General features: G+C 44.3%; 1 protein-coding gene across 1 annotated transcript in view; it reads right to left on the bottom strand.

The window, feature by feature from the left end:
- TXNRD1 (thioredoxin reductase 1) overlaps positions 1-12,559 on the bottom strand; it is a 34,372-nt gene extending 21,813 nt beyond the window's left edge. Inside the window, exons 1-2 of the mRNA XM_056846253.1 lie at positions 12,447-12,559; positions 6,783-6,902 (exon numbers count right to left, since the gene is read on the bottom strand). Of these exons, the coding sequence (XP_056702231.1) occupies positions 6,783-6,902; positions 12,447-12,515 (189 nt within the window). The 5' untranslated portion in view covers positions 12,516-12,559. The remainder of the gene's footprint in view (positions 1-6,782; positions 6,903-12,446) is intronic.
- Between the last annotated feature and the right edge of the window lie 863 nt (positions 12,560-13,422).

The following is a 13,422-nucleotide window of genomic DNA, read 5'->3' as shown; positions in this document are numbered from 1 at the left end:
TAGCCTGGCCCATCCAGGTCAGGGCGATTTTGCTCTGTACTTTCCCCCAAATGGTTGCAGGGTGGGGGTGGGGTTTACCAACATTATGCTGTAGTTGTCCACTTTCCAGGTTTTCCCAGTTTCGCTGTGTTTTTCCATAAACTTGCCTTGGTCTGCTCTTTCCTGAAAGATCATACTCAAAGCGGTTTGGAGGAGAATTTGGGTGGGAAGGCACAGATTTCCTCAACTCACCACCCACACCCAGTGCCATTTCCCATGTAATTTTCCCTTGGGCCCACTACACCCCTGCCTCACCACCAGAAGGTTTTTGGTTTTTTTTGCCTTTAAAAAAAAAAAAGCCGTAGGTATATTGCTGTAGCAGTATTACTATGTACTTACTACCTTTTGCACTTACTACCTTTTGTTTTCTAAAAAAGCTGGCAAAAAACATTGTCAGCAAGGGGAAGAAACGGTGGGCACAGGGGAAAACAGAGGAAAAAATAATCTCCCCATGTGGAGGCTTTGTTGCTGTTCTGAATGCCTCTGCACCAGGCATGAGAGTGCACCAGCGAATCATCCCCAGGTAGAAGCAATCTTATATTCCAAAAACAGAGGAGATGTAACATACATGTAGCCCATAAGTACATGTAAATTTCCCCTGTGGGGCAAACAGCAGCTCTCTGGGGCTATTTCAGGTTGTGTGTGTGTGTAAAGTGCCGTCAAGTCGCAGCCGCCTTATGGCGACCCCTTTTTGGGGGGTTTTCAAGGCAAGAGACTAACAGAGGTGGTTTGCCAGTGCCTTCCTCTGCACAGCAACCCTGGTATTCCTTGGTGGTCTCCCATCCAAATACTAACCAGGACCGACCCTGCTTAGCTTCTGAGATCTGAGGAGATCAGGCTAGCCTGGGCCATCCAGGTCAGGGCTATTTCAGGTTAGGTAAATGGAAAGGAGGCACTTAGGGTTGCCAGCCTCCAGGAACTAGCTGGAGATGTCCTGCTATTACAACTGATCTCCAGCCGACAGAGATCAGTTCCCCTGGAGAAAATGGTCGCTTTGGCAATTGGACTCTATGGCATTGAAGTCCCTCCCCAAACCCCACCCTCCTCAGGCTCCACCCCAAAAACCTCCTACCGGTGGCGAAGAGGGACCTGGTTACCCTAGGGGCCCTTGACCCGCTTTTCCTGCACTCCTAATACAAAGTGGGGCATGCATGATTGGGAATTAAGTTTCAATCTGAAACTCTCACTGCACATCTGGTCGACACAACCTCGTTCAGACCTGTAATTACATGCTACATTTAACCACTCGGATAAGTAAGGGAGTTTCGCAGTCCTCCTGCCCATGTTTAAACGCCACCTGACATTATGGAGTAGAACTCCCAAAGGTCAGCAAAAGGCCTGTAATTACATAAGAAAAGTAACTCATAACAGCAGTTGGATAGATGCTAAGGAAGACTGAGGCAGCCTGTGGTGCTTCCAGAGGTACCATAGCTAGAAACAATAATTGATTTACTGAAACATTTGCCCTCCTTCAGGAACTTATTTGCACCTGGAAGAACTTATCAGCCCCAGACCTACAACACAAAAAAGCTTTATTGCCTACGGATACAGTACATATCAGCTCATGTAGTACAGCTCCAGAAGTTCCTATAACTTATATACATTTTGCAGGGATGGGAACTCATCAGGACAAAAAGATGACCGAGATCAGGAGGGCCGAGCCCTTTGGAATCGTAGGAGATGCTGTTAGCCCCGGCTTGAGTACCCCCAAAACGGCACTGAAACATTTCTATCCCACTTTTTTTATCCTAAAGGGATGTGCAGGTTTAGTGACAAACATAATATTATCAAAATATTAATAATTAAAACAAGAAAGAAACCATGGCAGGTCAGTAGCACTCCCGATTTTGCAATTGAAGCCAAAGTGGGCGATGAACGTCATTAGTTAATAGAACAATACCAGGCACTTAAATTTCAGGAATGCTCAAAAGATTGTGACAGCAATGATGGGGGTGGTCATTGTTAGAGACAGTGTAAGGAAGCGCCCCTTTTTCACTTTCTGACCAAGCAAGTGAGACTTAAAGTATCCTGGTCTTCCTAATGGCCATTCCTAAGAAGGGATATTGAGTTTGGATTCAGGAAGAGTGAATTCCTAATTCATTTATTTATTAAATTTCTATCCCGCCCTCCCCAGCCAGGCCTGGGCTCAGGGCGAGTAACGACAGAACAATTATAAATATAACATAATACATATTCATTAAAACATCCAACATCATTAAAACAAAATCCAGTTAATCTTACCTACAATAAAGCAATAGATGGCACTCAATTAAAAGTCTAATAGCTGCTGAACGCTTGGCAGTTAGACAGAGCCCTCCCCCATAATGTATAACCCGGCAGAGGTAGAAAAAGGGGAGAAGGGAGTAGGGTTGCCAGCCTCCAGGTGCTAGCTGGAGATCTCCTGCTATTACAACTGATCTCCAGGTGATAGAGATCAGTTCACCTGGAGAAAATGGCTGCTTTGGCAATTGGACTCTATGGCATTGCAGTCCCTCCCCTTCCCTCCCCAAACCCCGCCCTCTTCAGGCTTCGCTCCCAAAATCTCCAGGTATTTCTCAATCCGGAGCTGGCAACCCTAGTAGGGAGGCCAGCAGATGACACCCATGGCTGCTCTCAGTTACAGGCCTAGTGGAAAAGCTCCGTCTTACACCTATCTTACCAAAGAATATAAGATTTGCCTTGCTGGATCATCAGATCTGAGGACTAGATAGCTTAGAAACCTATCAACAACACTGGCCAAATGATAAGAGCATTGATTTGGGAATGTAGTTAGCTGGAGCATCTGGACTGCCTCCATTAACCAATTTTTATATTGTTTGGACCAGCAGCTGGCTGGGTGTTGAAAAACTCTAGTTCCATTATGAAATGCTTTGGGGGAACGTCAAACACACACGGGAAAAGGCTTTACAGTTTTGTTGGTTCTCCCCTTTCATTTTCTCTATTTGATGAAGACAAGATTGTATTTCCGTAACCATTACCTGAGTCACGAGAAAAACAGCACTTGATGCCAGAAAAGGGGGGGGGATGGTGAAGCAACATAAACTTAATTAAATGCTGAATGACAATTTGGCTTGTTGAATGACCACAACTGTGTCAAATGGTTGCATTCCATTGCATGAGTAGCCCTGGAGATGTCTTGCTTCTGGATCCCAGGCTCATTAAAAATGATGACGGTCCAAAGCTCCTTTTAAAACGAGCTTCATTTCTGAGACATAAAATGATGTGTTTATCGAGCAATGGTGGCAAGCCAACAGGCATATGAATCTGACTTTAGGCCACAGCCTTGGTCCGCATTCTACGCATTCCAAGAAAATCATTAGTATGAACACACTAAACACAAGGATAAGTTCACAAGTACTGATAGTTTCTTGCTGACAAGAACAATCACAGCAGGAGATCTAAATCTGAGATCGCTCACCTCCCAATATAGCAGCTGCAGCCACAAGCCACAATATGATGAACAGACTGGAATGCTGCAGAAGGCCGCAGTGTTGGCTGATATAAGTTTAAATAAGCTTCTAATCAGTAGGGAAGGAACTATGTGCTAGTGAAGCTAGAATTCAGCTGCTGTTGTTGGTCTATGGGCCTCCAGTAAGACATTTCCTACAGGAAACCAGTGCACTGATACATTCTGCATGCCCCACCAGTTTAATGTAACACTGGTCCCCCATGTCATCTCTCCATGCCCACCCACACCAGGGAGAATACAACAGATACTGACACTTGCCAGATTCTTGCTTTGCAGATTCCACCCAGCACAACTTCATGCTCCACCAAAAAAGTCCTATGTTATCATTAATTCATGATCGGTATCTGTGCTATCATATAATAATTTGTTCTGAAGCACATTTTCTTACCCATCTAATTTTAGAGCACCGTTGCACAATTGATGGCCTTGGAGACTGGGTGGTTGATGTACCCTCTTTAGATTAAAAATGTAACATTTCGTAATTCTGAAAGTTTTGTTTCTTCTGGGCACCTCACTCACATCTGGAATAGTTTTTCCAGTCCTGATGCAAACATGAGAAATATTTGCACTAGCGCTCCAGCAACATTCTGCAGACAGAAATGACCCTTCTTCTTCAGCCTTCATGCTTCAATAGTGATAAATTTTGGATTAAATTCTATTCACACTGCAATCCTAAACAGAGTTCGACCCTTCTAAGTTCATTAACACCAATACGCTCAGAAGGGTGTAATTCTGCTTAGGACTGCACTTTCAGTTAACCCCACAAGACGCAAAAACTAGTTCTAAGCTCTCAAAGCCAATTAATTTTAAAGCCAATTTAATTTTAACATTCAGAGTAATTTCTGTCCTGCTAAGAAGAAATAGTTGGAAAGCGTATCCTTCAAATGTACTGTAAGTTCTATACTCCATGCAAGTCTCAGAATCCTGGAGTGAAATGCATGCTGGGCTAAAACCAGTTAAGTCTCAACACAATTGTACCTTACGATGCTTTAGGAGTGTAGTAGTGAAAAATGATGTTACCCTGGGGGGTATCTCCGGAAGTTTCCAAAGAAGTTACAAACAAAGACAGGAATACAAGCCATAGAGTACTCAAAGCCTTCAGCGATCTTCCTTGGCTCACTATTTTCTAAATGCTATAGCTTTATGACAGCCAGCATGATATAGTGGTTAAGGTGTCAGACTAGGACCTGGGAAACCCAGGTTCAAATCCCCACTCACGCCGTGGAAGTTTGCTGGGTGACCTTGGGCCAGTTACACACTCAGCCCTGACCCTGGCTAGCGTTTGGATGGGAGACCTCCAAGGAATACCAGGGTTGTGACATGGAGGCAGGCAATGGCAAACCACCTCCAAACATCTTTTGCTTTGAAAACCCTATGGGGTGGGCGTAAGTCAGCTGTGACTTGAGGGCGGGGGGGAGCTTCACAGTTCATTTAAGAAATGTGAACTCAAAGTCATCTTAACTACTTTACTGACATGGTATTATAGCAGGCTCTCCCTGCTCTCCCACATGACCCACCTAAAAATAGATTCCTTTCCCTTATTTTTCTGACTTCAATTTGCTTGCTTCAAGAACAGCAGAGCTCAGACTGGCAATAAGCTTTGCCTGCTTCACATAATCAGCATCATTCATCTGTACTTCTTTGCAATCAACTACAGAACCCCACACTGTCTTTAAAGGAACAGTATTCAACTGTCCAAATACTGCAATCAGACTTTTATTATCAGCATAACTTTTAACCTGTCAGCTGCACCCAGTTAGATGTGTAGAATAACAAGCATCCCCCAGCATGGCAGCACCAAGACTTATAAATCTGGTCTAATTATTCCACAAAAATAAAGAAAGCATAGAAGACAGGGAAGAAACAAGGAGAGGGGCTGTAGCTCAGTGGTAGAGCATCTGCTTGGCATGTAGAAGGTCCTAGGTTCAATCCCCTGGCATCTCCAGTTAAAGGGACTAGGCAAGTAGGTGACGTGAAAGACCCTTGCCTGAGACCCTGGAGAGCCGCTGCTGGTCTGAGCAGACAGTACTGACTTTGATGGACCAAGGGTCTGATTCAGTATAAGGCAGCTTCATGTGAGAGAAACTCAGATTTGAAAAAGTATTTTTCTAAGGGTCCAGTTCAGTTCCAGGTACTTAGCAGGGACGACCAAGATCACATTAAACCAGCAAAATAAAATATTTCATTGATATAACTATATGTGATACCTTGAATCAAAATGGAATTTTGTTGTAAAGGCTAACATCCTTTCAAATACTACTACCTTTCCCTTTATTCACAATAAGGGGACTAAATGGCAAATACAAAAACACAAAAGAGAGGATGCTATACTAGGAAATCCAACAGAAATTTTCTCCAATACGATTTAGATATGTCACATTTCTTTTGATATTTGGTATATGCTCTGGCTCTGCCATAGTATATATTACCATGTATGGGTGTGAAAGCTAGACAATGAAGAAAGTGGATAGGAAGAAAGTAGATTCCTTTGAAAAACGGTGTTGGAGGAGAGTGTTACTGATACTGAGGACTGCCAAAAAACAAATCAGTGGGTTATAGATCAAATGAGGCCTGAACTGACCCTGGAAGCTAAAATGACTAAACTGAGGCTACCGTATTTTGGTCACAGTATGAGAAGACAGGAGTCACTGGAAAAGACAGTCATGCTAGGAAAAGTTGAGGGCAGCAGGAAAAGAGGAAGACCCAACAAGAGATGGATTGACTCAATAAAGGAAGCCACAGCCCTACATTTGCAAGACCTGAGCAAGGCTGTTAAGGAGAGGACGTTTTGGAGGACATTGATTCATAGGGTCACCATGAGTCGGAAGCGACTTGACGGCACTCAACACACACACACATATGCTCTGGCTAAACTACCATTAGGGATGGCATGGAGCTCCAGTCCAACTACAATCATGGCTACAAGCCCAGGCTCCAGGAGGTAAAAACGGTTTCCAAGGAGGTGGTTCCGTGTCCCTTCCAAAATCAGCACACAGGGTGGACAACGCTGGACCTCACCTTACATATCCAGAAGTTTCTGGCGGAACAAGGGCTCTGAGCTGTTATCAACTCTTTTGTCACACTTATTTAGAAGCATGCAGTTCTAGCCCTCCTTTCTCATGCCCACAGCGGATTGCAGAACCCACTCCAGGTTCCATAATCCACTCCAGGATTTAGACAGAATGAATCCATCCCTGTCTCAGGGAAAATGTATCCGAACAGAACCGCAGCCCAGTTAGCCGGTCGCTCGTGAACCTGTGTTTGTTGAACCCACCTTGGAAGCAGCCAGTCCACCCGAGCCCCCTCCAATGACGATCAGATCGTAGTCATAAGAATGTCCTCCTGCTTGGCCATTCACTTTGAGCATCTTTTTAAGCTTTCCTTCCTTGAGCGCCTAAATAGAGAAAACAATGAGAATTCAACATGGATCGCAATATCGTTCACCGGCGGTGAAAAACAACAACAATAACCCTGAATTGCAAAACAAGAGAAACAAACTGGGGGGGGGGGGAGAGAAAGGTCCATCTAAAAGTGTTTTCCTGTTTGCTTACTTCCAGTTGCTGAATCCAGCCACCAATCTTTAATGTTATCTATACAACTTTGCATTCCAAATAAGCTGTAAGGCATATGACTGTTACGGGGGAGGTGGGGGTGGAAGTGGCAACATTTCTTCTCCTCCCACCCTGCAGTCTTTCAGACCACATATAATTATTCCATAGGAATACTTAACTGCTCCAGCACCTTACAGGTTCTACACACTGGATGGGCTATTATTATAAGCAATTAAATGTAGTTACATTTTAGCTACGCAAGCCAGAAGAACAAATCACTTTGCTTTTTAAAAAATTGTGAATGTAAACATGCATTCACAGCACTGCTATAGTTATTATGAGTATATAACAGTAAGCATAAACAACCCCTGCCTTTTAAAGAACATTTTTGAGAATCTTGCCTCCCTCTTCTGGAATCTGAAAGGGTGACTCTGCCAGAAGGCTGGCATTATTAAGAAATCCTCCTGAGAACAGGGCAGTGGTCACCACCACAAAATGGCTGCCATGGGGGTTCACTAGGGTTGCCAACTCTGGGTTGGGAAATACCTGGAGATTTTGGAGGTGGATCCTCAGGGGGGTGGGGTTTAGTGAGGGGAAGGACTTCAATGGGGTATCATGCCATAGAGTCCACCTTCTAAAGCGGCCATTTTCTTCAGGTGAACTGGATCTCCATCGCCTGGAGATCAACTGTAATAGTGGGAGATCTCCAGCCACCACCTGGAGGTTGGCAACCCTATGGATCACTCAGAAAATGTTGGAAGGATCCACAAATCTTGGAAGGTTCCAAGCTAGCTGCTATATCCGAAGCAGCTGTTTCTGGATACATGCTTTCTGAAGACGCAAAGGTGATACCTTCTGGGCTCTTCTGAAGTACCTTCTGCTCCAATAAAGTGGAGAAAAGCTAGGATTGGCTCTTTGCTTTGAGACAAAGAGATGCTTTGGGGAAGAAGCAAGTAAACACCAGAAAACACACTGGCAGGCATTACATTGAGGATCACTGTGTTAGAGCATTGTTCAGTTTGTTCCCAGCATCCTAAAGGCTTGAGAGAAGCCCAAATGGACTGTCCATCGGCTGAAACTTTTGAACTTCAAGAGCAACTCCTCACACTCTTCATTAATATTATTCCTCTGATCTGCTAATGTCCAGAGCCGCCTGCAGGGATGTCCCTTGGGAAAAGAGGCAGGTACCACCTCGAGGCTGGCATCCTTAGTATCCCTTCAGTTCATGTATGTTTGCCCAACAGGGCACGTAACATACTAGCCATGATGAATACTATTATCTTCAGGATCAGAGGAGCATCCCTATTATATTAGGTGCTTTGGAACACAGGTAGTTTTCTTGTTTGTGGGCTTCCTAGAGGCACCTGGTTGGCCACTGTGTGAACAGACTGCTGGACTTGATGGACCTTGGTCTGATCCAGCATGGCCTTTCTTATGTTCTATCATCTCCCCAGAGCCTTCTCTGGTCAGGAAGAAGTGCGGGGAGGAAGAAGGCTTGAGCCCCATCTTCCCATGGTCCTAATTTGAATCAGGTCTGTGAGGACCTAAGTTCTGAGCATGGAACTCCCAGACCAGATGTGGTCATTAGGTCAGGGTGGACATCCAGGAGACACAAGGACTTCGTAATGTGTGATTAGGCAAGCTACAAGCCTATCCATGCTTATTTGGGAGAAATCCCATTGAATTTGGCAGAGTTTATTTCCAAATAAACAAGCATAGGACTCCAGTACGCATGAGTGAAGAAACACATTCCTTTTTTGCTATAGCTAGCCTTAGCCATTTCTCTGTTCAAACTTGCAGCCTCCTAGGCTGCTTTTGATTTTTTTTTAAAAGCAGCATCATTAGGGTAGATGTATGACTGCATGTTGTATCTGGCCTGGGCCTTAATTCCAACCCTGGAACTCCTTTCTGCCATAAATCATTTTTTTTAAACAGCATTTTTAGTGTCCCGCTGTCTACATAACTATCAGCACACTCCAACATTACATCCCTGCCTCCAAATAATTAACAAACCTGCATCTCCAGTTTACCAACTCTGGGGTTGTTTCTCCATGCAGTTTTTCCTGGAGCTATAAGTTGTTCCCTGTAATTTTACAATGGCTATAGGCACCAGGAGCCAGATCATATGCATGCTGCTACCCCACTGCCAGCTCTTGGATATGCATGTGAGGGTTTCTGATTGGCTTTCCTGGGAGAGTCAGAAGACTGTATCAGGGTTCAAAACTGCTTGCTGCAGAGTAGGCAGAGAGGCAATAATTATAGGACACCATCATATAAGGGAATAATTCCACACTATTTTAAAAGGAAATATTTGCATAGGTGCATCCCGAGACCAACTGTTTTGTAGGTCAGCATTTCCTTTACTGACTTGTGGCTTGTGCTGTAGAAATTTAGATCAAATCAAACAACGCTGGGCTGCGCCGCAAGAGAGTATGTCTTGCAATCTAGGTCTGCAGATTAGCTGCCATTATTCTGCTTAAAAGATCCTCCCAATTTTGCAAATGCATTTTGACAGCTGGGGCCTGCAAAACACATTCCTTTTCTCTCCATTCGCCCTCCCGCTGAAAATCAGTCACAAGGTTCCGGTGCTTCACCAGGTGCCGAAATGCAGCCTTGGTCTCCTGCCTCTGGATAATTGGCTCAGCTCACTTTGACCTCAGCAATACAAGAGAAGTTCAAGTGCAAACCAGACTGCCAGCTAGGGCATTTCAAGAGGGCCTTAATCTTTGGGAGTAGAAAAGAGCAAGAGTCCAGTAGCACCTTAAAGACTAACAAAATTTCTGGCAGGGTATGAGCTTTCGTGAGCCACAGCTCACTTCTTCAGATAAACTTTGGGAATGAGAGGATTTGTTTCAACCAACAGTGGCTCCCCAGATGTGCCGCTGCTAGAATGTACCCACTGACTGCCACAGGACTGGTGTCAACTGGAAAGTTGCCACATATCCTTTCTTTCCAGTGCTGAACAACAAGAAAGTTGCAGGGAAATCCCTGGGTCATTTCCTGCGTTCACAGCTGAGCACAACAGTATCCAGAGAGCACAAGAAACCGACAACTGGACAAGACTTTTTGTCAGTTCTCACTTCCTCCAAGAGCATCAGGGAAGAACCATCACATTTTTCATACCACGGGGGCAATATATGTCAGGATAAGGGCTAGATTCGAGTCCAGTAGCACCTTAACGTCAGGGTGTAGCTGGGCTTCTTGTGGCCCCAGCACTGAGGGATACATTGCTGGAAAAGAGCCCAAATATTTTTGTTTTTTTATGAGGTAGTGCAAATTCACTCTCAAAAGGCCATGGGAGGACTGCTTTGATAATTGCTGCTTTCAAAAATCTGGGTTGTTTCATGTTATATACAGTGCAACCTCAAGAAGAGCTACACACCCTTCTGAGTCCACTGAAGTCAATGGGTTTTGAAGGGTGGAGTTGTAACTAGAATTGCACTGTTAAGTACAACTATTTTGGAGTACCATTCTGTGTTTGCACTTTGGCTATTTGTAAGCTAATTGCATCAAGCCTGAACTGTCTCTAGAAGCTAAAATGACCAAACTGAGGCTATCACACTTTGGTCACCTTATGAGAAGACAAGAGCCGCTGGAAAAGACAATAACGCTAGGAAGTCGAAGGCAGCAGGAAAGGAGGAAGACCCAACATGAGCTGGATTGACTCAAACCAGGTAGCCAAGGCCCTGAGCAAGGCTGTTAATGATATTGATTCATAGGGTTGTCATGAGTCGGAAGCGACTTGTCATCACTTAACGCGCACACAAGTGAATACACTATACAAACATTTAACTAACAATAAAATTTACCCTGCTGAGAAAGATGGATATCAATCGAAAAGTATGCAGCTTTCTAAAAGCAGTTGTCTATCATTTCTGAACCTCAGCACCGGAAAGGAATCACCCATCAGTCGCCAAGATGCCCTCCACCTCAGAGTGAGAAGCATCTTTCTAAAAGCAGTTGTCTATAATTTCTGAACCTTTACCAACAATGGAAGGCTAATTCACACAAACAATAGGTATAATTGGTTTCACTGCAGAGGCTGAAGTCTGAGGCTTCAATAAGAAGAAAGTTAGGTTCAAATTCTACGGCACGTGCTGGGTGGCCTTGGGTGCCTGACCCGCCTCAGAGTGTCAGGGTGAAACTAAAATTCTGCTGAGTTACGAGGAGAAAAGGCAGGTTACAAATGTAAGGAACAAAACCACAGCTACCATAATTCAGTCTAACTGGCAGACTTGTAGAAGCGTCACAGCACAGCAAACGGCAAAGTGGTCCTTTGGGTGCCTGTCAGCATTCAATAAAGAGAGAAATCCACCCATTTGGGGCTGAAATAATTAGAAACACCACCCAACAGGCTTATGTACTACTGGCTTTCGGTAATGGGATTGCAAAACTTGTACTAGCTGGAAGGTACAGTCAATTTATCTTCCACATACTCTCCCACATTAACAGCATTTACATGCGACACAAATATCACAGGAGACACTCAAATGGGCTTAAGTGCCTTGTGTGAAAATGCTCCTACATTTATATGCTGCCTCTTCAGAGTCCTGCTTGAGGTGGCTTATAAATCTAAGATTTGTAACCACACCTCGGCCGGGATACAAATTGAAACAAACAAATAAATGAGTAAATAAAAACATGTGCCCATCCATTGTTAGATGGGGTGGAAGGGAACTGAATGCAGCCCCTACCTGTTCTTCCATCTGGAATAGATTATTGGTAAGGTTTACAGAGTATTTGGCAGACCTACAAGCAGAAGCCCTGGCTGTTGGCTTCGGCAAGAGAACCCTGCACACAGCAGCACTCTATGTCTTGTTCATGGGCTTCCTAGAGGCACCTGGTTGGCCCCTGTGTGAACAGACTACTGGACTTGATGGGCCTTGGTCTGATCTGGCATGGCCTTCTTATGTTTTTATGTGTGAGTTTCCTTCCTAGGGATGCCCACATGGAAACTTGCTTGAGCACCCATATGGCCTTTAGCTAGATGATCACAGCTTCTGGGTTGTACTGAAACCTTCCTAGCAAATGATTATTACATTTAAACAACAGTATTGGGGGAAGCATTTGAAGGTGCTGTTCAAATACAATGATCTATCTTCACATTTAAAGGCACATTGATCAATTTTTCAAATACAAATAGAAAGATTCTCTGAAGTCTGTATGAAGTCTACCAGCTGAATCGGTTTCCTTTTCCAACTCTCCCAGCCCTTACCTGGCCTCTAGTTTAACGACGCCAGATTGAAAAGGGGGCTTTTGCCACCGATGTGGTTCGCAAGCTTCAAGGCAGAGACCTCCGGGTCAAAAATGAATGACCGATTCTCGCCTTTGAGCTTTGAAGACTTCAAAAAACAAAAACGGCAGCAAACACGTTAACAGCTTCTTACCTGTAAAGTGTTGTCGTAACCCCCGACTTGGTTTTGCCGAACGAACACGAGGGGCACCGAGCTCTGCATCGTGAGTTCATACAAGGCTTCTTTCACTCGCTGCCCATCTTCTGTAAGAGGGGGGTGGGGAAGGGAAAAGAACACACACAGAGTGCCTGCCTGAGAGCTTCCGCTTAAGAAGGCTTGTTTGGGGGGGAGGAATTAGCAAGGGGTGGGGTTTACTGCATCACAGACAAACTTCACTCACTTACTTCCCTGTTCGCTCAAGTCGCTTTCAGCTACTGCCTGCTTCAAAGTCTGCCTAGAGCGATGGTGAGTCAGTTGCACTGCAAGCATGACTTGCTAATTTCCCCCTCCACTCCTAATTAGCTGCTAGGAGGGCACAGCTCGGATTTCAGCCCTTTTCAATAATTTAACACTGTGCTGAGACTCTAACACTTACTCCAGTCTCGGTCTTCAAGTTCACTGGGAGCCTGGCCCTCAGAATACAGTTTTTAACATTAAAAAGTGTGAACATTTCCATTTTTAACATAAGTGAAATGCAGTCAACGTTTTCTGCCAGTTGCAACATAAAAAGGTTTCCAATATTTAATTATTATTATTATTTTAATCCCGATGTTTCTATTATTCTTTATCTAATCTATTGAAGGATTTCCCCCCCCCCAGTATAGCTACATGAAGCAACAAAATCACTTTGACTACACAAGACAGTGAATCTGTGTTTTATTTTTAGAATTCATTGCAGGAAAGGCAGCCCAGTTACTCCAAAGGGAGACTGTTCCCACTTAAGCAATGCTCTCATCCTCAACTAGTATGACAGCTGGGATTCTCCACATTCCATCCTGGACCAGTCCCTCACTAGATTTCCATCATCATCTCTGAGGTTTTCTTGCCCTCCAGGGAAGTGCTTACATCATTAAAGAATATTCAGTTCCTTCGCAAATACTCCTGGCAAAGTTCCTGTGGTATAAACTTT

This window comes from Euleptes europaea, chromosome 3 (genome assembly GCF_029931775.1).
Source record: "Euleptes europaea isolate rEulEur1 chromosome 3, rEulEur1.hap1, whole genome shotgun sequence".
In the NCBI taxonomy this organism is placed as follows: Eukaryota; Metazoa; Chordata; class Lepidosauria; order Squamata; family Sphaerodactylidae; genus Euleptes; species Euleptes europaea.
This window is presented reverse-complemented; position numbering and strand designations above follow the sequence as displayed.